Source organism: Alternaria burnsii (assembly GCF_013036055.1).
Source record: "Alternaria burnsii strain CBS107.38 chromosome Unknown 693, whole genome shotgun sequence".
Classification (NCBI taxonomy): Eukaryota; Fungi; Ascomycota; class Dothideomycetes; order Pleosporales; family Pleosporaceae; genus Alternaria; species Alternaria burnsii.
Window position 1 is genome coordinate 1,025,486 of NW_024066117.1, and position 25,661 is coordinate 1,051,146.

General features: G+C 51.8%; 10 protein-coding genes across 10 annotated transcripts; 4 read left to right on the forward strand and 6 right to left on the reverse strand.

Moving 5' to 3' along the window:
- Positions 1 to 106: 106 nt before the first annotated feature.
- Positions 107 to 830, reverse strand: GT037_007993 (upf0041-domain-containing protein; the record flags this gene model as incomplete). Its single annotated transcript, XM_038933040.1, has 3 exons — positions 107 to 398; positions 552 to 624; positions 758 to 830. 3 exons carry the CDS (start codon positions 828 to 830, stop codon positions 107 to 109), a joined length of 438 nt encoding a protein of 145 aa, XP_038784541.1.
- A 701-nt stretch (positions 831 to 1,531) lies between these two features.
- GT037_007994 (60s ribosomal protein l11) lies at positions 1,532 to 2,396 on the reverse strand (the record flags this gene model as incomplete). The annotated part of the gene is made up of 4 exons (XM_038933041.1): positions 1,532 to 1,641; positions 1,691 to 2,102; positions 2,153 to 2,224; positions 2,364 to 2,396. The coding sequence occupies 4 exons, from the start codon at positions 2,394 to 2,396 to the stop codon at positions 1,532 to 1,534; spliced, it is 627 nt and encodes a 208-aa protein (XP_038784542.1).
- Positions 2,397 to 2,677: 281 nt separating this feature from the next.
- Positions 2,678 to 3,311, forward strand: GT037_007995 (60s ribosomal protein l11; the record flags this gene model as incomplete). Its single annotated transcript, XM_038933042.1, has 3 exons — positions 2,678 to 2,680; positions 2,736 to 3,097; positions 3,155 to 3,311. The coding sequence occupies 3 exons, from the start codon at positions 2,678 to 2,680 to the stop codon at positions 3,309 to 3,311; spliced, it is 522 nt and encodes a 173-aa protein (XP_038784543.1).
- A 1,371-nt stretch (positions 3,312 to 4,682) lies between these two features.
- Positions 4,683 to 6,293, reverse strand: GT037_007996 (l-serine dehydratase; the record flags this gene model as incomplete). Its single annotated transcript, XM_038933043.1, has 3 exons — positions 4,683 to 5,306; positions 5,362 to 5,829; positions 5,880 to 6,293. The coding sequence occupies 3 exons, from the start codon at positions 6,291 to 6,293 to the stop codon at positions 4,683 to 4,685; spliced, it is 1,506 nt and encodes a 501-aa protein (XP_038784544.1).
- A 1,137-nt stretch (positions 6,294 to 7,430) lies between these two features.
- GT037_007997 (uncharacterized protein) lies at positions 7,431 to 7,678 on the forward strand (the record flags this gene model as incomplete). Its single annotated transcript, XM_038933044.1, has 2 exons — positions 7,431 to 7,473; positions 7,533 to 7,678. Coding segments are annotated over 2 exons (189 nt in total), but the record flags the coding sequence as incomplete, so codon positions are not given.
- A 1,130-nt stretch (positions 7,679 to 8,808) lies between these two features.
- On the reverse strand, positions 8,809 to 10,149 carry GT037_007998 (uncharacterized protein; the record flags this gene model as incomplete). The annotated part of the gene is made up of 2 exons (XM_038933045.1): positions 8,809 to 8,812; positions 8,870 to 10,149. 2 exons carry the CDS (start codon positions 10,147 to 10,149, stop codon positions 8,809 to 8,811), a joined length of 1,284 nt encoding a protein of 427 aa, XP_038784546.1.
- A 211-nt stretch (positions 10,150 to 10,360) lies between these two features.
- Positions 10,361 to 13,407, reverse strand: GT037_007999 (tryptophan synthase beta subunit-like plp-dependent enzyme; the record flags this gene model as incomplete). The annotated part of the gene is made up of 5 exons (XM_038933046.1): positions 10,361 to 10,367; positions 11,134 to 11,551; positions 12,235 to 12,925; positions 12,978 to 13,245; positions 13,301 to 13,407. The coding sequence occupies 5 exons, from the start codon at positions 13,405 to 13,407 to the stop codon at positions 10,361 to 10,363; spliced, it is 1,491 nt and encodes a 496-aa protein (XP_038784547.1).
- Positions 13,408 to 14,392: 985 nt separating this feature from the next.
- On the reverse strand, positions 14,393 to 15,598 carry GT037_008000 (farnesyltransferase alpha subunit; the record flags this gene model as incomplete). The annotated part of the gene is made up of 3 exons (XM_038933047.1): positions 14,393 to 14,711; positions 14,762 to 15,151; positions 15,252 to 15,598. 3 exons carry the CDS (start codon positions 15,596 to 15,598, stop codon positions 14,393 to 14,395), a joined length of 1,056 nt encoding a protein of 351 aa, XP_038784548.1.
- A 576-nt stretch (positions 15,599 to 16,174) lies between these two features.
- GT037_008001 (uncharacterized protein) lies at positions 16,175 to 16,789 on the forward strand (the record flags this gene model as incomplete). Its single annotated transcript, XM_038933048.1, has 2 exons — positions 16,175 to 16,354; positions 16,475 to 16,789. 2 exons carry the CDS (start codon positions 16,175 to 16,177, stop codon positions 16,787 to 16,789), a joined length of 495 nt encoding a protein of 164 aa, XP_038784549.1.
- Positions 16,790 to 17,341: 552 nt separating this feature from the next.
- Positions 17,342 to 20,383, forward strand: GT037_008002 (meiotically up-regulated 71 protein; the record flags this gene model as incomplete). The annotated part of the gene is made up of 2 exons (XM_038933049.1): positions 17,342 to 18,310; positions 18,362 to 20,383. The coding sequence occupies 2 exons, from the start codon at positions 17,342 to 17,344 to the stop codon at positions 20,381 to 20,383; spliced, it is 2,991 nt and encodes a 996-aa protein (XP_038784550.1).
- Positions 20,384 to 25,661: the final 5,278 nt, after the last annotated feature.

Sequence of the window (25,661 nt, forward strand, 5' to 3'; positions counted from 1 at the left end):
AGTTTGTGAGTCAAGTGAATAGCATTTGAAATACCCACGAGCTCATCAAGTGGTATATGCACAATAGGCGTCTTCTGCTCCGACATCCACTTCTGCTTTATCCCATTTATTTCGGAATGACGCCCTTCACATCCTCGGCGACCTTCTCGAGCTTCTGCTCTGCCTTTCCCACCATGCCCATTGCCTCGTCCTTGGCCTTATCCGCCTTGCCCGCCAGGCTAGCTTCCCGGCCGCCGAAGTTCCAGTAGTTGAGGTATCGGTACCCTTGAACGAGTTGCGAGCTGAAGTTGATGGCGTGGCAGCCGAAGAGCAGGTAGTTTGCTGGTGTTACGGCCATGGCGTAGCGCATGAATGTGCCGGAGTACAGGGTAAGGGCGCCGGTCATACGGCCGGAGATGCTGCGAGGAGGGGTTAGCTGGAGTTTGTGGGAGCGGAGAGTCTAGGTGGGGAAGGGTGAATATGGGAGCCGCAGGATAGGGCTGGACACATGGCTTGTAGTTTGAAAGGTTTGGGTAAAGGTGAAGAAGGGAATTGAGAGGTGTAGGACGTACATCTCAGGATCTTTGCTCATGTCCGCAATAGCCGCAATCGGAATACCAAAGTTACTCGCCGGGCCCCAGAAATCTATCTTTACGTCAGCGGACTACTCTTTCCCTCTGCAACTCCTTCATTGTATCTTCCAGACATCATCCTCTGCGCGCCCTTTCCCAAGCTCTTCCAATGCGCGGTGCCCTCACAACGAGACGGGTGTACATACGAGTCGAGCAAAAGTAATCCGTGTACGGGTTGGAGCGAATCTTCGCATTGAGGGCTTTGATCGCGGCGGCCATCTTGACTGATTTACCGGGAGGTACCGAGGAACCGAGTTGCGTGCGGATTGACGTGAAGTTCGTGGGTCAGTCAGTCGCAGTTTGCGAGTTGCGGACGCACGACGGACGGTTTAGATGCCAAGCAATAATTGGGGCCGAACGAACAGGGACCGGGAACCGCAAAGGGCTTCCGACAACGGGAAGGACTTCACGTGCACATTAATTCAGCCGGAAATACCAGGAGATAGAACAGGCGACGAGAACGATTACATATGGGTCACTTTTGTACGGTCGGCGAATTGCACGCTACCTCTCTAGTGTTGCATAAGACAGGGTACGAAGCTAGGGACTCATTCATCTCACTATGACAGACACTCAAGACATGGGTACATTTGGACTTGAATAATCGGAGCTTCAGTCTTATCTTATGGTGAAATGATGCGACTGTTTCTTATGAATGCATTTAAGCCAGTGGTATATTTCCTGTCCCTCAACCAAATCTCAGTACACTTTTGAACTTGGTGTCTCGCTCTGCCGGTGCTCCTCGCAATCGCTGATTGTAACGCAATTTAGGGACACGCAGCCCCTTGCGACATGTTGGACGTGAGTTTGGTCCTCTTCCAAGGTGGCTCCTGAGATGTGTGGTATGGGCACGCGCCGTGTTCGATGGTCCAATGCCAAATCTTTCTAGCGATATTTCATTATGATCGTTCCTTGTCCTTTTATCTGCCACCGAAACCAGGAGGTCCGCCACGACCAGGGAAGCCTGGCGGTCCACCGAAGCCTGGTGGTGCTCCGAATCCGGGAGGTCCACCAGCGGGAGGGAACCCAGCTGTAGATGGTTAGCAGGTGTTCTCATGATATGCTCAAGGGGAACGTACGTGGTCCACCAGGAGGGCCGCCACGGCCAGGGAAGCCAGGCGGGCCTCCAAAGCCTCCAGGTGCGCCTGGGAAACCGCCTCCGAATCCAGGGCCGGGGCCTCCAACACCAGGAGCTGGCCCAGTAAGACCGACTGGGAGACCACGTCCGGCAGGACGAGCAACACCGGGTCCTGCAGCCAGCGCGGCAGCAGTAGATGGTCCTCCAGCGCTCGCGCCAAGTCGCGCGGCAGGGTCTGCAGGCGGTGGTCCGTCGACAGATAACGAGATTACATGCGCGCCACGAATGATGGTGAGTCCAATTGCACGTCGCTCTTCAGTCTCGGTGACTTGCTGGGTTGCGCCGGGTGCGGCCTTGCCCCTTCTTCGTGTGCGTCGGAACTCTTCTGTGTCGGCGAGAACGAGGTTCATGTGCTGCAGAGCTTATCAGCAGAGTAGAGGGAGAAACGGCGGGCGGCGCTGACCTTGTCGAATGCGAGCATCTGCCCGACCATTTGTCTGCCATCCTGCAGAGTAACCTTCATGCGGTAGTTGATCTGGTTCTGTGAGTTGCATGCGACTATGAGCGGAATCTGGAGCGCTTACTAGATTTTGCTATATCACCAGGCGTCAGTCAGTTTCTATGCGCGTCTTCTCTCAGGCCAAGGACTCGAGCTGCTAGGCAGATTTACTTACCATCTTTCCCTGTCGGTTTGCGGCGCCAGACATGATTGGTAGTGCGCGTCCGAGGACGACTGGAAGCTCAGAAGACGGGCGGGTAAGAGTATGGCGAGATTGTCCCCTCGACGTTGGCAATGGGCGGGGCGTATAGAGCTCTTTGTTCGCGATCAAAGAGTTCGTAGCTACCGCATCGCGGCCTGGCACGTGCACGGCGGGCTTGGCTCGCTTCGCACACATCCGCTCCCAGGTGCCAAAATCATTTTACCGCGACTTCAACACCAGCGACACGACAACCCACCCAACGACTACTAACCTCCGCAGTCATCACCATGGTACGCACCGCACCACCATCGCCAATTGCTCTGCGCAAACTAACAGCCATGACAGTCCGACTCCAAGGCCTCCAACCCCATGCGGGAGCTCCGCATCCAGAAGCTCGTCCTCAACATCTCCGTCGGCGAGTCTGGTGATCGTCTCACTCGTGCCGCCAAGGTGCTCGAGCAGCTGTCCGGTCAAACTCCCGTCTACTCCAAGGCCCGCTACACCGTCCGTACTTTCGGTATCCGAAGGAACGAAAAGATCGCCGTCCACGTCACCGTCCGTGGCCCCAAGGCCGAGGAGATCCTCGAGCGTGGTCTCAAGGTCAAGGAGTACGAGCTCCGCAAGCGCAACTTCTCAGAGTCTGGCAACTTTGGTTTCGGTATTAGCGAGCACATCGACTTGGGTATCAAGTACGACCCCAGCATTGGGTATGTGGAATCTGGATCCTGAATGAGAGAGAGGGAAACATTGGCTGACTGGAGCAGTATCTACGGTATGGACTTCTACGTCTGCATGACCCGCCCCGGTGAGCGTGTTGCCAAGCGCAGGAGGTGCCAGAGCAAGATCGGCGCTTCCCACAAGGTCAACCAACAGGAGACCATCAAGTGGTACAAGAACCGATTCGAGGGTATCGTCCGATAAACGTATCGTCGATTTGGGGGGAAAGGAACGAAGTGAAGATTTTGCACGATCACCAGCATTTTCGGTCTCGGGGGGTTCGGTCCTACGGAGTCCTGGAATGTATCTTACAAAAGAGCAAGCATTGAACTTGCGGCCTATCAATGGAGCGACCTCGTCTCTAACGAGCGGGTCTACGATCACAAAAGCAATGGAGGCTTCACTTGGGTGAATGTTCCGCATAACCATTGTGTGATCATCCTCATGCTCTTTGTTGTCGCATGTGATGTGTCTGTTTGTGTTGTACTGACATGACAGGACCCGACTAGTACACCCAGATACCTCAATGCCATCAACACTTGATCTACATGTCTGTGCTGGACGAGTGTGATGGCTATGCATTACGAGATTTAGGTAACGATGAACATTCCGTCTAGATTCGCAAGCGACACCTCTACGAAGGCTAGGCCCTCCACATATGACAATGATTCATCAGTATCTTGTCACGGTATGCTTGCATGCTCAATGGATATACGTCTTCTGATCGTGACGATGTTCGTCCTAGCACTATTTCTTTATATAAAATGATCCATCTAAAACTAGTCATGTAGTCATGGTAAATACATGATAAATATATCGTCGTTGAATATATATCCTCAAGTCCACTCGGTGCTCAGCCACGCCGTTGCGTAATTGCATGTTCATGCGCTGTGCCACAGGCATCCCGAGCGTTAAAGAGAATTGGGCGGCTGCAAACCCTGTAGGCCTGTTCTGCGGCCTTGGATCACAGCGGAGTAGTTTGGCGTGACGCTCGGGCTGTGTGCGTGGCGTAGTGCTTGACATTAATTGTGAGGCGTGGGTTTGCGTTAATTTGAGAGGGATCAGAAGATGGTGGGAGTGATGCAATGGTTCGATAGACACGTGACGCAAAAGGAATGAATGTCAAAGTGTGTTACATTATGTATTGAAGATTATAGTAGCGTCAATCACGACATTTGCACAAAAAGAACAATCTTGTACGAAAGGCAAGATCTTGATATTGCATCTAGCATTCTCAGAGATCGCGATAAATCTCATTCTACTCTGTTCTGTTGTAGTAATTCCACAACCCCCATGTCATACAACGAGAGGCGTAGTGAAGAGGCATTTTACTTCAAAGGTATCTTAAAATCCCAGCCCAAGAACACCGACCAGATTAGCGATAGACAGTAAGACAAAGGAAAAAACAAGCCCAGGCCGAAGCCCCGCTTGGAAAGGTGGAAGAATGTACATTTCCTGATATCGTTTCGCAAAATCCATGCAACCAGATTCCAGATTGATTGAGAAGAGAAAGGGTACGATGCGCGCTAAATCAACAAATCAACATACACACGCGCGAACAGCAAGCTCAAAAGCTTATCGCTGACCGGTCACTGAAGACCCAAAGTCAAAGCCAGTGGGCTGCTGTTGCTGTGGTGGTGGGTATGAGGGCGATGCTAGCGGTGTGTAAGCACCGGGGATGGGAACAGCAGCATACTGCTGTTCACCTGGTGCGGCATCAACGTGATCGTTCCTCCTTTCTTGGAATCCTGGGGATGGCAGTGGTGGCGATACGGTACCAGTCCGTACTGGTGCAGAATCGAAGCCGTCTTGCTCCATTCTTGGTGTCGCACCAGTGACTTTGATAGGCGGCGCCTGGAGGGTGAATGGCTGGGGTTGGGCAATCTCGCGCGCGTATGCGTACTGCACCTTGTCGCTCTCGCCAGCTTCCGCTGCAGAGTGCGGGTCAACGTACATTGGGTGGCCTGGAGGTGGGCGCCAACCGCCTGAGCGAGGAGACATGGGACCAAAGCCAGGGGTGTTGGGTGCAGATTGCGAGCGGAGCTGGGCAAGGTAGAGATCAGATCGGGCACGGTCGCGCATGGCCATGGACTTGCGAAGCTTGCGCTTGGACCAGAAGCGGTAGAAGACGATTCCGTAGATGGCGATAACAAGAACCTCGATTACGACTTCGATGATGCAGCAGACAAGCGCCCAGTTCTAATAGATTGTTAGTACCTGGCTTCATTTATCGTAACAAAGGTATTGTGCTTACCTGGAGACGGCAGACAAGGCCATAGGCAATGTCGTCTTCGAAAAGGTGTCGTCGCTTGTTGTCAACGCAAGACCAACCCCACATATCCTTGTTATTGTTCTGCGCTTTACTTTGGTTGAACGCGGCTGCACCAACACCCCACATGACGATACTGAAGATGAAAAACCCGACAGCAAAGACAGTGTAGTACGCGGCAACCTTTTCAGCCCGATGGTGACCTCCTCTCCAGTAGGCGATGATGACGAAAATGGACATGACCAAAGAAACACAGGCGATGGAGAGCAAGAGGATCTGGGGCCAGACTTTAGTGTTGTCGGCCCATGGTGGTAGGCCGTTCCTTGGCGCGAGAGTCTTTGTGGCGTTGAAGATAGCGAAAGCACTTGCAACCATGGCAAGAACAATGAGCGAGCAAGCAAAGTTGATGCCTCGCAGGAAGATCTTTGCTAGTCGAACACGAACTTTGATTTTCTAGGTATTGTTAGTAACTATATTGAAGTCAATATCGACCACAGACGTACCAAGTCCTTTGCTTGCTCCTTGTCTGTCATTGCCTCCCGCTTCTCAAGCTGGTGCTCTTCCCGAAAGGTAGGGCTCATGATTGACATTGCACCACCGGGTGTCCGTGGGGGAGCGCCAGGCGACTTCAACGCGCTCTTGAGGGGAGTCTTTGGCGTTGGTGGAGGAAGGTACCTCCGATCGGTCTCTTCCATCTCGACGGATTGCATGAAGCCGAAGCCTGTGTCTGCGATCTGAGGTTGTGGCTTGTAGTGGTTGGTTGGGTACTCGAAAGGTGACCGAGGAGGATCAACCGGCGAGTGGACTGATGTTGCTTCGGCGAAGCGTGCTGTGCGTGGTGTCCTGACGTCGAGAGAGTCTTTGGAGCTTCGTCTTTCAATCGTAATCTGGGTAATCTTCTTATCGTTGGCGGCCATTCTAAAACTTTCCAAGGTTCACTCGAGGAAGTTGGAGGCTTTCATGTAGTGGAGACGGAGGAAAGACAGGTAGGAATGTGCAACAAAATGACAACGACTAGAATCCAGCCCAGCTTAGACCAGTCGTAAGAGGTTAAGAGAGACACTTGATAAAAGACGCACGACGTATTACAATAAGAGACCTGCTGGAGAAAAGAAAAGGTCTGGCAATGGGCGAAGCGCTGGGCTTATAGACTCGGGGCGCTTGGAAGAGGGAACGGTCGAGGATTGGATAGTGGGGAGCACGGATGGCAGCAGGTGGAGAAGGTTGCGATGGGAAAGCGGGCGGGTACTTACAACGTTCTAAATGTATGGCGCCTAGAAGGCTGCTGCTGGGAGTACTGCAGGTGGCCGTCTGATAGGCTGTCTTGGGAGACGAGCTGGATGCCAATGGCGCGCAGAGGAGAGAGGGGAGTGGTGGCCCAGAAATAGACGCCCGGGTGAAGTCAATAAACGATTTTCAAACGATGCGCATCCAGGCCTGAACACTGCAGCGGGAAGAAGCTGGTTTATGGGCAAGTCTGACAAGGTGCTTATGCTGTCTGTCAGCGTGGCGATAGCTGTTTATCTCCCACGGCTGTCAGATGGGTCAGTCGTGCGTGTCTTCTCTTGCGCCTTGAGCCGTTGCGAGGACCCTCAGAGGTATAGGAAAAACGAGAGACGGGACCATGCTACCACGCCTCGTGCCCTCGGGAGCGAAGTCTGCCCAGCGAGTTGGCGTCGCGGTCGGCAGGGCATAGATTTGCTGACACCCAATAAGTGCAAGACGTTTGACGCCTGCAAAACGCGACATGGTGATTGTCGCCGGTGAGTGGTTGAAGGGTGCAGGGACAGTGCATTAAACAGAGTGTGCGCTAGGGCAGATTAAGCTTGCGGGAAGCGCGCAGGATTCTCTGACGACCAATGGCGGCGGGAAGGAGCTCCCAAGACGAGAGGGAAGGCGCCGCCCCGCTTTGATAGCGGCCCACACCACCGTCGAGTCCAAAGCCGACTTCGAGTCTCTCCAGCACCGCAAAAGACCACACGCTGTCGCACACTCGGTCCAACTTGGTGACGCCAGCCGCAACGACATAAAGCCATCCGCGTGTCCGCTGCCACTTCATCAGCAGCCTGTCTGGATCAATTTCAAGACGCCTTGGCTGTAAGCAACTGGCAATGCCGGTACGTGGTGATGTGAGCGCTGCTGCATTGTGTGCCCAGGGTCTTCTGCGCCTATCAGAGCCGTCACCCAGCTAGAGCCTGCACGACCAGGCACAACCTATGCCAAGTCTTCTCGGATCGCCTCGCTAGCACCCCATCCAGACATTTACCTGCATTCCCTCGGCCCTCTAACTGTCTTGAGATAGTTTTGTTTCGTTTCGTTTCTTGCTGCACGGTTATTTTGGTCCACGGCTGCATCGTGGGGTAGTATGAGACCATGACAACGATGCTGCACGCTGCCAACAGGCAACTATCGTCCTTGTGCTGGCGCATCCGAATAATTCACGAGGCCACGTTGATCTTGGTGGGTGGCATCGTCGCCTGAGTCTATCTTTCGAGCGAAGACAAGCTACCATGGGCTGCGCCCATTCCGCCGCACCGACTACGCCCCAGGGCCGTCCCATCATGCAGACGCCCATGGTGCAAGCAGTTATCGGTCTCAGCTCACTCTACCTCATAGTCGAAACAACAACGCCCTTCCACGAATGTCAGGGAGCACGAGTCTGAGCCAAATCTCTGCACTCTACAGCCCAAGAATATTCCCATCTCTCTTCGCTTCATCGTGCCGCCTGCACTCGCTTTTGCCACTCCCACTTGCCGTGCTAGCAGCTAGGTCTTACCAACCTCCCGTTTTCATTAACCTAATAATATCCTATTTCATGATTATCCTCATTCCCATGCCGATAATCTCACTACACTGGGACCATCCGTTCCCCACCGGATGCAAGGTGATCAGCCGGGGCCTAAACGGCCGTGCAACCGGTTTCGAAACAATTTTACCTTCTTTTAGTCTCGCTTCCTTTTCGCTGGGAATACCTCGTTCGAGTGCGTCCTCTTCCTTGTCGCTTTGATATTGTTCGTGCAGGAAGACACACTGCTTTCTGATGTATTTGTCGTCACTGGGGCCGAAAACTTGTGTGGTCGTACGACACTCTGGCCGATTCTGCCTTTCCTCTCGCTGCCCTTCCAGGAACAGTGGTATTAATAGCCGTATGTGACGGAGACTACATAGGGCGATACAACATGGATGTTGGAAGAAAGAGACGTGATAAAAGTAGAAGTTCGACGTCAGACAAAAAGATGCAATTTTAGTCAAACGACGAAACCCGTTGAGGGTAGCTAATGAATACAACCGCACGATCACGCTTGCTTAGAGTTTTTTACAATAAACTGACCAAAGGACGAGGACAAGAATGACGCAGTGGGTTCATTCTCGCACTCTACAGATAGGCTCGGATGCCAAGAGGACCTTAGTATTTACAGCTTCAGCATGGAACTAACTGAATTTCCTGTCCATTCCGGCATTTTTAGCGTAAAAAAGCGGATCGGGAACCAACCCATCCTCCTCATCGCTCGATGGCTGTTCGCTGACTTGATACCTGTCCAGCTGTTCGTTCGCTACTCCTTGGCACGCGAAGCTGATATCCGAAGTTTTCCTCTTCTTCCCTACATGTACACCGTCTAGAGTATCCATCGCCGTTTGCTTGAATGACTTACTAGCTTCGTACGCAGGACCTACAAGTCTCACGCGCCAATGTATTGTGTAAGAATCATCGCTTTCGTCTAGCTTTCCTTTCTCACTACCCTTGCCAATTCTCTTCGAGGGGCTAAGATGAATTGTCGGGAAGTGGAAAGCTCGTGGCGAAGGCCGCCTGTCCTCTTTCTTCCTCTCATGGATGCTAGGCGGTCGAGGTAACGGAACGCCGGTGCGCGTAACGGGAAGTGACACGGCAGCTGCAGGTCCGCCAACTCCACCGCACTCTGCAGCGACATTGACTGCGATACCTTCGCCCGATATCATTAGTGGACCAGGATGAGAGATCTTGGACTTCAAGGTTTGAGGTGCCTTAGGAGGCGAATGCTTCCACCAAGTATGGACCGTCTCTTTCTCAGTGCACTGTTGAGCATCTCCTGATGTTCTGTCCTTGGAATTTCGTACCTTTGGAGGCGGTTGTATCTGTGGAACAAGAGGAAGAGGTTTGTTCAAATCGACAATGCGTTGTACATGCTTATGAATAGCTACAGGCACATCATAGCTCGAGCTGGAGAAGCCGGAGTCTCTTCTCAGATCCGGACCCCCAGGTTCATTTTCTTTAAGTCCACTCTGATTTTGTGGTGTCCGTGGTCGTAGCGGTGGGAAGAGTGCTTCATTGGGGCTTGTTGATGATGGAAGAGGTAGGCATGCTGTATTTGTTTTCCTAGTCGTTGGTTCAGATGACATGTTCTGAGATGGTTCATCGTTAGCTCGTCTATGATTACGTGCCTGCTGATACGCTTCCCACACTTTCTGACCCTCGCCCTTAGGGCCTGCTTGGTAGATCTCCTTAGCGGCGCGGAACAACGGCGTTGAATGTTCGATAGCTTGCGGCTGAGCGTGTACGTGCTTCGAGCATGTAGCCGAGCCCATAATATACGACTGGTGTAAATCCTGTTTCTGCCATGAACTATTGGTGCTTGAGTTATGGTCGTCTATTGGAGCTGGGCAATGAAGAGGTAGATTCACTTCCGATTTCTTCATAGTCTGCTCGAGCATCGAGAAGTCAATGAGTTTGAGTGTTGATAACGGAGTGTCCCGATTTGAGACATTAGTACGAACTGTAGTAGACTCTAGTGGCATCGTTTTAGAGTCATTCCTCATTGACAGCGGCTCGTGCCTCTTCGGAGAAGTATCTTCGACGCTGCTCGACAAGATAATTTCTCGAAAGATGCGTTTCGAAGTTTGATTTTCAACATTAATGTTTCTTGCAGCTGTTGTTGAAGGGCCAGCTGTGATCCATTTAGTGCTTTTAGTGTTACGCCTCATGCGATATTCATTCTTGGTAAAGGGATTAATGACTGTCCGGGGGTTAGCCATCGCAAAATGAATCGTCCTATCAGGTATGCTCCTGCTTTCGGTAATTCGTGGATAGACTCGCCTTTTTGTTCGATGTTAGAGCAATTGGTAATGAGGTGAGAAGCAGATACGTGAAATTAGTGACTGGGACTGGATGAACGACGAAAGAGTGCACCCAGATAAACGCCAATAGCATAGACAATTCTGAACCAAGTTAAGAGTCAAGGTCAAGTCGAACGTTACGTGCATGTGAGACAAAGCGTTAGGGGACAGAATGATGCTACGGCTCACAAAGTTCTTGTTTAGAGCGTACGAGACAATAGAACAAAGCATACGCAGTCCTTGTTGGCTTGTCAGTCTATTCTTGTTCGATGATGTAACCAGTTGCCTTTGGCTTTATAAGTGACATTGAGATGCATTTCACAAAGTTCGCTGACGTCTTTTATGTCAGCTACGGTAACGAAGAATTTGAGCCCAGCTTTGCTGCCTAACAACCATCTCCTGTTGGACATCCAAGTCTGCCACACTCTGTAAGCTTTGGTACTGCCACGAATTGGAATACTCACTTTTCATCCATCATTAGCTTTCTCGTTCGAGATATGTGGAGCCACATATGTTGCAATGCCGTTCAAGTCCGATAATGCAGAAATGAGATCTTTCTGAGATTCACCCAAACTTTTCAGCACCTCCATTAGATTCTCCGTCTTAGGAATAGTGCCTTGTTTTATTTGCACCCAGGGGACAAGCAGCTTGAAAGCAGTCACGAACCTCTGCTCAACCAGATAGAGTTGATGATTCAGCGGAGTGATGGGCGACTTGAGCAAATCTGACGTTGACACAGCCCCGCCCTTTTCATCATGCACAGTCTGCTCTCCTGCGATTTGATCGCACCCACCTATCACAAACTTTGTTGTTGCCTTGATCCCTAGCGGTAATTCTTCGGTGCACGTTATCCCATTTGGCTGGCTACACAAGGACACTTTAAACTCCGACTGACCTTGTTCGATCAGGAAATTCGACATATTTGACACAGAACCTGGCTGTATACGGACTCTGGCGGATGAATGTGGCCAGAAGATCTGTGACAGCACAGAATGATTGTGCAGAATCTCGAGAACGTCATCGTAACCGAGGCTGTCTGGGAGGGGATACGTGTTTCTGCCGCCTTCGTTTGTGGAACTAAAGTCTTGCTATTTGTTAGATATCTTTCTAGCATGTCATTGGGGTGTTCGTTAAGGACCACGTACGAGATGTCATTGTTCTAAATGTCCACGTCCCTGAACTTATTTACTAGTGGTATGTCGCGCCTTGAAGAAAAGAGCAGAGTAGGTTAATTTTGGTAGTGGCAGACCGCGGTCTTTGAGGTCTCAGCAGTTTTGCCTTTGGTCTTGCAGACTGACGTTAGGTGTACATTGGAATAGTGGGGAAATTTCCGAAGGGATGCTTAAACGGCAACGACGGCACAGAGCCTGGAGGACTTACTCAAGACCCTAGCGCAATCTTGCCTATGCTAACTCGCGCTCCATGCAAAATTCCAATGATGTATGCGATAGCTCTTCAAAGTGCTTGAAAATGAATCCTAGCATCGGTGAGCTGCGACTTTTCAATGACGTAGCACGCATAAGTCATGAGGGGACGCGTCACCCATTTGGACAACTCTTAAACTAAAATGTGACGATTGAAGATAGGTAGAATAAAACAGAAAGGTTTTGTCATTATACGCCGTCATGAAAGCGCTTACATATATAACGTGATCTATAAAGGAAATTCGTAAGAAGAGAACAGAAACGAGAGGACGTGACTCCTACCCGGAGCACTCCACACACTCAACCTCAATCCCCTCGATCACGATAGGCTTGCTGTACTCACTGGGTACATTTCCCATGTCCATATCCTTCACACTGCCAGTCTCACTCTGAGTCTCACTGCCAAGCGCAGAATCGCTCTTCCTCCTCCTTGCCTCAGTCTCTTCCTCGATGTACGCGTACTCGTTCCTCCAGTCGCACAACATCTTGCTCGTGACATTGCTTCCTCCGCAAAGCACAATCACAACTTTGTCTTCTGGTCGAACGGGACGACCAAGTGCTTTCTCGAGCCGGCCGTCGTAGCAAAGAGCAACATTGATGCCACAGGCGAGCTCGACCATGATACGTTCATCGTCTGCCAGACGCCAGCAGCCCATAGCCGCTTCTGCGTCAGGTAGGACTACGCTTCGGACATTGCCTCGCTGGGCATATTTGTATGTGGCGTCTGTTACACGGGCAATGCCTAGACTTGTTGCTTGGGATGTGATCTTGGGCAATGTGATGACTTCCTTGGCTTGAAGTGCTGCATTCAAGCTCTCGGCACCAGCGGTCTCCAAGGCGAGAATGGTTGTCTTGCTCATTTGATGGTTGTCCATGGATTGACAGATACCGTTGATCAAACCACCGCCGCCGACAGAGCAGATCAACACGTCGGGCTCGCCAAGTTGAGCGGCGATCTCGTCCATGCAGGTACTGTTTCCTTGCCAGATATCTGGGTGATCAAAGGGTGGGCAGTAAATGGTTTCTGTCTGTGCCTGTAGATTGTGTCAGCCTCTCGCCTTGTCTGAGATATAGAGGGTTGCGTACGTAGGGTATGATGTGCTCCTTAAGGTATGCATCTGCGTCTTTCCAAGCTGCACCATACTGAATGACTTCATATGCACCTGCTGCTCGTAGCTTGGCTACCATCAATGGTGCTGTGGAGGTTGGTACGACAACAGTGCAAGGCAAGTTGAGAGCACGAGCCGAGTGAACAGCAGCGAGACCTGCATTGCCGCCGCTGGATGCGAAGATGTGAGGGCGCGAGCCTTGTGGGAGTTCTTCGAGACGGCGGAGGATGTAGTTGCCAATGCCTCTGTCCAGGTGTTAGCACTTGTGTTAGGTAGTGTCTGCAATCAGCGAATGCTTACCTTGACTTGAATGATCCAGAGGGTTGGAGATTCTCCAGCTTGAGGAAGATTCTGCTTCTACGATTTAGAATTCCCTTTTCTTCAAAGTTGATGACATGATATGCCATGGAGGGGTGGAGGGGTAACGGGTGAAGAGGAAGTGTGACCGTACCATCCTGCTGCTTCTGATAATGCGTACGACTCTCTCAACGGAGTTTGCACCCAAGGGCTTTTCTGGGGCTCCTCATTGACGTAGCACTCCTTAACAGCCATGACGAAGTATGGAAACAGAATGGGGTATCACAGAAAGGTATTAGAAGCAAGCGTAGACTCAGGAATAGGTAGACAAGAAGCTCGGTGTTTGACGTTCAGAAACTCTTTGGTGGTCTGAATTCGAGGGCACCAGAGCCTTTCCTTTATCTTTACGATGATTTCTTATCGCTCCGCAAGCACCCGCAACCCTAGTGTCCATGTCGATGGGCCAGAGGGGTAAGGAAGCATGGTGGCACACCGAATCTACGATATGTTGTATCGATTACCCTATAAAGTGCATAAATTACCCTATAGATACTCGATAAGGAACAAGCGACCACGCTGCCACTGCAAAATGACACAAGCATGAGACCGGTACTCAGCAGCTTGGGCCAGGGTTTGGATTTCCAGAAGCGGTTATCAACGGCGGGACTATTTTCTGCCTGGGTTTGCCGCCTCGAAACAGTGGTGGACTTGGCACCATCTTGCCTATCAGAGGACGCGCATCAGCTGTCTATGCGGGTGGTCAGTCCAGAAGGCTCGGAACCGATAACAACTCGGCGAAACAGTGAAGACGGGGTTGGCTGGGAGGCTGATGTTAGGATGACACGATGGGGTCGCGGAATTGGCGCGAGGGATCCCCGACGGAAAGGAAAACTCTCGCATTTCAGTGGAAGACGCGTCCATGCTCCCTTCACTATCCAGCTTTCCTTCGATAGCTATCGTCATTTCAGACAGGGCTTCCCCAGAATGAAGTTTGCATGCGGACGTCCGAACACATGACGCGGATCCGCAAACGGTATTAAAAACGCTAATTGGGTATCTCTGTGATGCTTTTCAAGTTTACGCTAACACTGGGATTTAAGCAGCAACCTTCGGGTGATCGAGGAGGCCTTTCCTGAAGTTCCAGTAGTTTGCGCGGATCGGGTCGTACTTGGTGGCCAAAAGCTCCAGGGCTTTCTCCGCATTCTCTTTGCTATCTTCTTCTTCCGCATATATGTCCGCTAGGAGATCGAGGGCGTGGCTCGAGTGGACATTGTCTGGCTTCCACACATCAGCGAATTCACCCGCAAAGTCCTTGAGAGTCGACTTGGGAAGTTCCGCTGCGCGAATGATGCCCAAGATGTAGTTCCATGTGCTCTGGTTCTGAGGAGCTTTCCGGATGGCTGCTTTGGTGTACCTGGTAGGCTTAGTATAGTCGAGCAGCTTATAGGGACAACAGAAACATACTCTATCTCCCGCTGCACAAGATCGGCACTCGGCTTTCCCTCGCGGCCGCCAACAACTAGGTAGTAGCGATGGTTCCAGGCAGAGTTGTTGCGCACATCCTCCTCGATCATGCTGTGTGTCCACTCTAGCTCCTCAGGCTTGTCAAACAGATCGAAGCGCTTGACCAACCATTGCCTGTAGCTCCACACATGGTAGTTCTTGGAGTCAAGCTCCAGCATAGAGTTTATGAACTCTGGTTCGCCCTCGCATGAGCCGAGCTCGTCGATGATGGTATGGCGGTGGTGCCAGATCTGGTAGTTCTTGAGGTGCTTGAGTGCGGTCGGGTTGAGCCATGCGATTTCGTCTTTCAGTGATCGCCCGATCTCCGAGATGGTTTTGGCGCGGTAGAGCCTGCGGGGTGTTAGTAGTGCAGATGTTGGAGAGCTCCTCGCGCGACTGAACACCAGCGTCTCCTCCGAAACTCCGCGACTCGACCGAGTGTCGGACTTACCAGACAGTGTAGTGTGCTGGGTTCATGCTGATGATGTGCTCAGTAAGGCCAAGGACTCTTTCGCTGAACTCGTTCTTCGCCATGACGGCGCGCAGGTAGCCCATGGCCTCGCTGTATTCTTCCGAGTACGCGATGGCCGCGAGGGGATGCAGGCCGCCGTCATCCTGTGGAAGTGGCACAATGTCCGCCCACGCCTCGTCGTCGTGATAGTATTTTGGCATCTTTCCCTTTATGCCTCTTGCCTTGGGGTTAACAGAATTTGCAGTCGTGGCTAGCAATGCGCGCAGTAGACGATATGGCGACAGGAGGATGACCTTGAGCCAGGCGCGAATGAAGTTGGAGGCCATAGTGGGGGTGCACTTGAGCTTATGTCCGCTGCTTGGCAGAAAACCACGGCCACCTCGCTCTTTTCATCAACTTGGACAGAACAATAGCAAGACATTTTCACAGGCACTAAACACTCCGGAACTTTGCCAATTCACTCAGCCCTCTGGTCGTGTCACCAATGTTCGCTGGGAATAAGGGTACCCCTTGCGAAAGACTTAGCAGTGACCGACATGCCACAAACAATACCAAGACACTTGAATCTAGCTGTGGCTTGAGGCTATGCTTTCGACCTGTAACGCTACTTGAGGCGAACCAAGTGTTTGGATTCGATGATGAGAGCTCTCGCCTGGACATGGCGACATGGCAGCTTCTGTATCAGAGGCGACCCGAGACGTACCTTCCTTCCCCAAGCATGACTTCAGCATTCCGTGTCCGCACTTTCTACCACTGAAAGATAGCAGATAAGCGGCCAGCGAAAGGAGATCAGAGAGAAATGGGGTCATCTGCTGCGCTTCCTCCTTGTCTTACAACCCCACGACTCCACAGCAGCCTTCACTATAGCACACGCAAGGTGCTATACGCTCAGTAACATCACAATGCCCCTCTCCGATGAGATAAAGGCCAAAGACGCTCTGATCCAGAAACAGCGTGACGTCATCGCCAAATACCTCATCCTCGACATCGAAGACTTTCTCGCTGAAGCCCGCGAAAAGGAAGAGGCGGAGGCTGCGGAAGCGTACGAACTTGCGCTGGCAGAGGAAAAGGCCAGGGGCAGAGTATGTCGGGCTCCTCTTGGCCCATCGATCTGGCTTCTTCTTCGCTTGCTATTCGACTGTGCAACAAATTGTTTGGTCCGTTCATCCACAGCAACATGGCTGACTCGATTCTTTGTACAGTGGGTAAAATGGAAGAAGATCTACAGACTACAATACGACGGCGTCTCAGTTCGGAGCATCATCTACTACAACTTCCGTAGCCTTTGGGAGTCTTGGGGTACCAATCCGTACCATCTGCACGCCGCCTGGTACGCCATCATGCTGACCTTGCTGCTACTTTGGCTTATCGGAAGCATCGTCTGCGCATACTACGAAGCAGAGAAGGAGACGGGCAGCGTGCGGATGGCCAAGCTGTGCAGGGGCATTCTGGGCTCTATTCCGCCAATTGTGCAGTTCATCCTCTTCTTGTTTCCGCCGCTGTTTGTTCAATTCTGATGAGACATGAACTGATGCGGGATGGCAGTGTCGACTGCGACCCATGGGGCGAAAGTGCATTCCCATCGCGTGCGTAACCTCAAGCTAGATCAGAAGAGTACAACGAAGGTTGGTGGGAGAGTGAAGCGCTGTTTAATGGTGTATGATTTTCGGAGCATGAATGTACGATACAAGATCGAGCAAAATGCGTATTACCGTACCAGAAAACGATGTGTCAGTTTGTTTGCTAAGCACGCGCACGTCTCAGGTATCAGCGACAAATCATTCGACTCTGTCATATATATTAGATGCGTCCTTGATAGCGGATCGCCATTGGCATCTCCTCATTCCCCTCTTGAAACCATAATCGGAGCGTTCCTGATAATCCCTGTCACATGCTTCCGCGCCCTAGCGTGAACCAGGGCCCTTATCCGGATCCTTATCGTCTCCTCCCCAGCCGTTCGACAGCCGCAAAGTTTCGCGAACACCATCTTGCGACAGACGTCATAGAGCCTCCCCGCCGTCGCGTATACACTCGCCCGCATCCGTTCACGTCTACCAACCCAACGCGCAATGCCTCCCAAACGAACGGCCTACGAGGCCATTGATCTTACAGGGGATGACGACGACGCGCCCTCTTACTCGTCGCAATCCTTCGGTCGTTCGTCGCAGTACCCGTCATCATCGCAAGGATATGCACACTCTCATGCCCATTCTTCAAGCCCGCGCCGCGCACGCAAACGAGCGCGTACATCATTCAACCAAGCGCAACGCACTACATCTGGGTCGTCGCAAGCCGAAGCCATCTCTATAGACGAAGACGAAGACGAAGAAGACGACGACGAAGACGACGCCTCCCAGGAGGTCCCGGATGCTACACAAGCCTACAATCAGCAACAATACGAATTCGTACTATACGGAGCAATGCATGGGAAGATTGTGGGTGTGCGATACTACAACGGATATGCAACAAACGGCGAGACGGTGGTACTAAGGCGAGAACCCCATAATCAGTACGACAGCAATGCGATCAAAGTAAGCAATGTGCAGGGTGAACAGATTGGACACCTTCCACGAGGTGTCGCAGCCAAGTTAGCCAGATACATGGACGAACGCAGTCTGCTCATTGAGGCGCAACTCACAGGGGAGAAGGGCTTCTACGACTGCCCAGTCGAGCTTAAGCTGTACGGAACTAATGACCCAGATGTGCAGCAGACTCTTATGGCACGAATGCGAAGTGACAAACTGCCTATTGGACATGCTTCAGATCGAAAGCGTAAGGAGGCTGCGGCCGCGAAGGAACGCGAGCGAATAGCTAAGCAAGCCGCCAAACAAGCCAAAAAGAAGGGTGCTACTGTTGTGGACATTGGTGCTGACCAAGCCACACAAAACAGCATGGCCGAATATGCTGCTGGTTCTTCGCAGGGTTCCGGCCTCGGGCCAGCGCCTAGCATGGAGGATATCCTTGGTGATAGTGTGCGCTTCAACCCTAGAAACGTCGAAGAGATGGTTGAGGAGTATGGTATCAAAGAAGAAGACCTGGTAAGCAATGTGCTTATGCGACTTCTGTATCCACTCACTAACCTTCAACAGGCAAAAATGCCACAAGCGCCCCAACCCGACGCTCTTCTCACTGAGCTACATCCCTTCCAGTTGCAGGGTCTGCAGTGGATGCTCGATAAAGAAAGCCCCAAGCTCCCAGCCCCAGGCACCAAAGATGTAGTTCAGCTTTGGCGACGACACACTCATATACCAAATGCATTTACAAATATTGCAACAAGCTTCTCGATCGAGAAACCGGCACTAGCTTCTGGGGGTATACTGGCCGACGATATGGGCTTGGGCAAGACTATCCAGACCATCTCCCTTATTATGGCAGACCGTGCACTTAATCTTCGTGCAAAGGATTCCTCAGACGCCACGCTGATCCTTGCCCCCGTATCAGTAATGAGCAACTGGAGCACGCAGATGAAGAAGCATGTCAAGCCTGAACACGCTCTTCGTGTCATGTTCTGGCATTGTCAGAGAAAGGAACCCATCACACCCAAATCAATCGAGAACTACGATGTCGTCATTAGCACATACGAATCTGTCTCTTCTGATTGGTACTCGCAAACGAAGCCTACTCTCCCACGGCGTTCCGGACCTTTCTCTATCAAGTGGCGTCGGATCATTTTGGATGAGGGTCATGGCATAAGGAACCCGAAAGCGAAGAAGACTATCGCCATTACAAACCTGATGGCGCAATCTCGATGGACACTTACCGGCACGCCAATTATCAACAACCTCAAGGATCTCTACTCCCAAGTTCGTTTCTTGCGTCTTTCGGGTGGCCTCGACTCTTTTGAAATCTTCCACAGTGCCATTATGCGCCCTGTCATGCAAGGCGATGTCCAGGGCCACAAGGTACTCCAGCAGCTGATGTCGGGTGTCTGTCTACGTCGCAAGAAGGAGATGTCATTCATCGACCTACGGCTACCTGAGCTCTCCGAGTACGTACACAAGATCAAGCTGCATCCGCACGAACAGGAGAAGTATGATGCCTTGGAGGCTCAGGCCAAGGGTACGCTGGACATTTATAAGCACAACATCGGGAAGAAAAACGCCGGAGATACTTATCGCCATCTCCTGGAAGTGTTGCTTCGAATGCGACAAGTTTGCAACCACTGGCAACTGGTGGGTGAAGAGCGTCTCGACTCCATCATGAAGCAGCTTGAAGCAGAAGGCGTTGTCAATTTGACAGAAGAGAACAAAGCGGCGCTCCAGAAGATGCTTCGACTTTCCATTGAATCACAAGAAGACTGTCCGATCTGTTTGGACGTTTATAAGGAGCCGGTCATAACCAAATGCGCCCACATCTTCTGTACGCCCTGTGTAGAACGCGTCATCGAAACCCAACACAAGTGCCCCATGTGCCGTGCCGAGCTTGAGTCTCTTGCAACCACAACTGTCAAGCCTGCAAAGGAAAAATTTGGCGCCGCTCCAGCGCCTTTGACACAAGACCAGATTGCAGATAAGGAATCTCTAGAGAAGAACACTAGCACGAAAGTCGAGGCCCTCCTCGACATACTTCGGGCATCAGCCAACGACCCGACAAACAAGACAATCATCTTCAGCCAATGGACTTCTTTCCTCGATATCCTAGAACCACACCTCACACTCTATGGTCTAAAGTACGTCCGCATAAATGGCTCCATGTCCGCAACACAACGCGACGTCGCCCTCGAAGCCCTAGACTCCGACCCAGCCACAACCATCATGCTCGCCTCGCTCGCCGTATGCAGCGTCGGTCTCAATCTCGTCGCTGCAAACCAAGTCATCATGGCAGATTCATGGTGGGCGCCTGCCATCGAAGATCAAGCTGTAGATCGCGTGCATCGGCTGGGGCAGAAGCGCGAGACGACAGTATTCCGATTAGTGGTTGAGGGAAGTGTGGAGGAGCGTGTATTAGGTATTCAAGAAGAGAAGAGGAAGTTGATGGGTTTGGCATTTGCAGAGAAGGAGGGTGGAAAGCAGAGGAAGAAGAGGGCTGGTGCTGGACTGGGTGATCTACAGAGGCTGCTGGGTACGCAACAGCCTGCTACTCAGACGCAGACACAGACACAAGCTGCCTAGGTGAAAGATATGGGGGAGATGTATGTTCCTTGTACGATATAAATGTGTGCCTGTGGTTGCGTCGAAACCATCTGTCATGGGGGTTTTTTTTTTGATGTATGACCGAGATCGAAGCTTATATCAGGTTTTCTTTCTGGCCAATCAGATTAAATTAACATAGCTTTCTCTGCTCTGTTGCATGTTCTTTCGCGTCTCAAATTCATCAGATCATGTTGATGTGGTAGCGAGTGGTATTATTTTGTGCATTGTGTGCGTCATGATATTCTAAAGGGAATTAGCCATGCTCGTCAATACGTAGTTATAGATGCGACGAGCAACAACATATTTACCAACTCGCCGTCTCTCCGGATTCTTCTTTTTGCGCTGTTGTAAGAAGACGTCTACTTGAGAAGTTCTTTTTTGTTGTGTGGAACGCTGGCATAATATTAAAGAATGATAGGTAAGGGAAGATAATGTAGATCAAATAAAGCTTCAATTGATGGATAAGCCATAGTCTGTCAACGATCTAAAATAAAGCGAAATCAACCTCGAGTCTGCTTTCCCCGTTCACCCACGTGAGATTCGAGTAGATTTGGATACTTTGGCGGTCTTTGGTTGTTCATAATCTTTAATTTTCTTGCTGCTTGCAGATCTGAATATACACAGATATTTCATCATCCGGGCAATTTAGGCACTTTGTAGTCATTACTGACACCCATCGAGGCGTAACGATAGCAGCACCTGGTAGCAATACTAGCGAGACCAAGAAGGATTGCTTAGATCAAAGCGGGCGTCGCGTGTCGTACCACAGGTGCCACACCGTGGTCAAAATAATATATCCTCAATCTCCGCTCACGAAACTGCGGAACATCTGCAGACATTACTCGAGCAACTCACACCACTTCGCATGTATGTCGCAGTGCAACAAACGGCACCGCTCACTTGTGGGAACTTTGACACCGAGATATTCACTGCTGTAGGTATAGCGCTAACCCAGCTTGGGGAAGGTGAAATATGTGTGCTCAAGGCAACATGAGATATTCATCACCAGATGCGCAAGCAGTACATGTGCATTTCAAACAGCCGCCTAGAAGACCCAAGGTCGGCAAAGCGTACTGCTGCAGCCAATGCTGCGCGTCACGAAAAGATGTTCTACCTTTTTCCAGAGAAGGCGCCACTAGAAACAGGCGCCCACTCAAAGTGTATATGATAGATTGTGCAATATGTTCTCTCTGGCAGGTCGACGACACTGGAAGGGCCATGGTGTATGACCCTCAAGCAACCGGGGAAACGGACTATCGTCCTGCGCCGCATGGAGAACAGAAGCAGTACGCAGAGGTGCGAAGTTTTTATGGCTGCCTCACTAGCGCGCCGGCGCTCTCGTTTCTCCGACGCGCACGTGATGTCGGCTAAGCTTCGGCGGACCAGAGAGCCTCAAAAAACCTTTTCGCGTCACCGTCGAGCGCCTTCTTTTCCTCATGGCCAGCGATGATATTTTACATTTGATAGGAAGAGTAATACGTGGCCTAGGCTGCGACTGATTACAAACATCACCACCTTCTGAGGCCTGTTACATGTTCCTGTTCGGAACTACTGCGCGGTTGTTGCGGCGTCGCGGCTTTGTCGCGGAAGCTGGACGCGACCGTTGGATGACACCTGTGTGTTTCGCAGATTTGAAAAGCACGCGCAGGCCTGTGAGACGGGCACAGTGCCAGGGACGTATGGCGACTTGGGGACATCCGCTGTCGCTGCCTCAGATCATTCGCCGTTGAGATTTCGCGCGTTTCAGCGAGTATGTTGTGTGAGATGGATGGGGTGCGGCCACGAGGATGCAGGGAAGGTCCTATTCTTGTCATCTCTGTTTATGCGGTTTGGAAATTTGTGTGTTTCCAGAAGATGGCTTTTTGCCTGAGGATGCCAGGAAACAAACTGTCTTTGCACATGAATTCATGCGGTGGACGGCGCCTCGGCATATGCGTGGAACGGCCATGGAGGTACTTTCGGCGTCTGAGCGTAGCAGGACGTGTTCGGTCGGACGCTGGACTGCGACGTGCGTGCTTCATGCTCTCAATGTCGCGTTCTCGACTCGGACTTCCTGTCCTCCACGGCGGCTTCGCTCACCTTTTGGCTGTACATGTGAGCAGAGTCATTCGGCCCGTATGGCGCGGCTGATAACGACGTCGAGTAGCAGTGAACAGAATCGGTGAATACCAGGTTGCTTGCAGCCGCTACGCCACTTCGGCTGGCAGCATCCTCAAAGTTATCACGACTCTCAATTTGCCGGTCTGAGACAAACTTTACGTCAATAGGCTACGTCAGTTTCAACCATTCATGACAATTACTTGCTCTACCACGCCCCATCTTGTGGTCGATGAGAACAATGAGCATTTCCATCTTCACGCGCGTCACTTTGAATTGCGATCTTCGTACCAACGCGCTCGTATGCCCAAGATCTGCGCTCAATCGGCGACTTTCCACACGTTGGGGAGCACAGTCACTAGCCGTCCAAGGTCGGTTTGTCCCGCAGCGTTGCAAGACCCTGGTGGCATGAGCACTTGTGGTCTTGGGTTCGCCGAGTTGGTCAGATATCGCCTGTCGATACCTCGTGTCGTGACCAATGGAGGGTCTGCAGAGATTTCGATAACCGGCCAAGGCGCGACGTGCCGACTGATTTGCGATGGATGGAAGCTGTCGAAACTTAAGAGCATTGAATAACGCGGGTCTTATCCTGCCGGGGCTTGATGCTAACCACATTCACGCGTGTTTCACCGCGGCCTTATCGTATGCCGACATTGTCGATAGAATCCCACGTGTACCGGGCTCATGTTGAGATCCAGCCCGCTGCGATGCAACCTCGACCGCCTGCCCTCAGGCCAGCAGCTTCGGCAACAGCCACGACGGCTCCAGAGCGCGGAATGTCGTGAGTTCCCACTTGCCGTCTCGACTAGACGAGACAAATCTGCAACCGATGTCTTTCGCAAGAGACACTGGCCTCAACAATGTCAAGGCGGTGTCTTGCAGGAAGGGTCGCCCTGGCTGGACCTTCACACCGCATAGCATATCCACATGCATTCAGCAGCAAGCACCGAGAATCAGTGTGGGGAAGTATTCCAGAAGCCACATGGTCAGGGACCAGTTGTGCGGGCTCTCGGGAGATTACAGACGAGCTTGACCCTGCTTGAGCATAACGCGAATTTCGTTAGAAGACTGTCTGACCGTGCTTGAGACCCCGACGCGGTGGGCTCAGCGATCTGCCAGCTGCCTCATTGGGGTGACATAGCCGTTGTCATTGCCTCTTCGGCAATGGCAGCCTCTTGACGAGGTTTCACAGTTCCAGAAGATGGCCTTCCCGGTATCAGTGCCTTGGTAACGATACGTCAGATTTGTCAAGTCTTCAGGGACGCTCCTCGTGCGCATCATACCAACAGAAACACCTTTGCAAATACTGACGCGGTGTAGCCAGGCCATCTAGGGCCTCGGAAGCCACACTTCGTTTCTAACGCGTAAAAGTAACATTGACCCGCGGCATGACGGAACAAACGCAGGAACCTGAGTGGCACGGTGTACTAGCTTTCGTCGTTGGTCAAGCCGGCACACATGGCTGTACTTCCGATAGACGTGCTAGCGAGTCAAAGTACACCATCGCGATAGTCAAACCATGGGCGAGCGGGATGGAAGCCCCAACCCCGCCAGGCTGGAAAACTTCCTCGAAAGGTCGAAGATCAGGGCTTCGTGGGTCTCGGCCAATGACAGGGCTGACGGAGTGGAGAGAGAGAGTCAAGTGGGACAATGCTATGGAAGCCATGCGTCGTTCCCCGGCGCCGAAGCTATGGCATGACCACGCCGCACACGCTAACTGACACGGCCCATACCACGGAAGAGCCCTTCTTCAACTTGAATCGCATCAAGACCCTGTTGAGTCGTAAGGGAGCCCCGCTGATGTGGTCTTCTAGAAATTGCGTCGTCTTCACATGCAACAGCGAGCATCACGATAATGCAGGGCGATTGCAGCACGAAAATCCCGCGAAATCCTTTTGTTAGGGTCACGATAAGCCTGCATGTTGTTTTGGGTCTTACTTACCGTTTGTTCCTGCATTGTACCTGCAGTAGACGCTATTCTCGATCAATAAGCTCTGCAGTCAATGTGGGGGATGACGGTCTGGCGGATGCCATCGGGCCTGTTCGAGTTGATCAACGCTTGTCACGCGAAAGACACGCCGCTTTTACGAGTAAGCCACTTAGGCCTCGCCGGCGGCTTCATAACTTTGCACCCGCAGCATTCGATAGCTCGTTTCTATTTGTGCTGAATCTTATACGAGGCACCAATATGCACAACTCTTACCGCGGTGGAAGTGTAAATGGTGAGGCATCCACTTCATCCGCGTCATAACCATCCAAGTGCACCCATTATCGATACGTAGATTAGAAGGAGCTTGCATCCTCTGGTACACCACTACAGTCGGTCGCTGCACGAGTGGCGGCCGAAGTGGCAGCCCAACCTCTGAAACACACTTGCAAGACGGATTAAGGCCGCATGTGCACCTATATGGCCATGCATCCCACCAACCCAGTACCAGTTCTACTGACCCTTTGAAGAAAGAATGGTATCGGTGGCGACTTGCAGCTCACTGCACACGAGTATGTCGCACCATTAAGAATAGCCGTCTTTTGGACCACTGGGAGTGCGCGGATCCAAGGGCTTCTAGCTGGCGGACAAATCACGCCCAACGTGGATCATGTTCTTGCATCATGGCTTACGTTCCTGCGTAAGCCCGGCAAGTCGAGTCTTCCTTCAGTGTTGCGCGATGCGTGTGGCAATGGTAGTCTTGCTGTTTTCGCTACCAGCGACCTCACGCGACGCACTCCGACGCGCTCCTCCAACTCTTGGGCCTGCATGGTTTGTGGAGTTGTTGAAGACATCGTGAGACATACCGCTCCTACAATTCTGCATCTCAGGAAGGCGTCGCGAGTTGTTGTGGTGTGCGGCCGACATTAACGCCCGGCTACAGCGCTTCCAAAAGCACTCAATCAACAACCACACCAGACTCTGTAGTGTTGCTTCTGTGATGACTGAGGGTGGCACCGTGGGCGGTACGGCGTTGTCGTGCGTGACATATTCGGTGGAGCGCGCAGCGTCATCACGATCACGAAGAGCGGGAGGGTCGCTGTATGGGTGTTTCAAAACATAGTTCAACCGGCAGGGTCTCGCAGCTATCATTATCGATTGGCAGATAGCATGATAGGCTGAATGATGCCCGGACGCGCTAATCTCGAGGCGAGTTGGAGAGGTGTCTGAAAG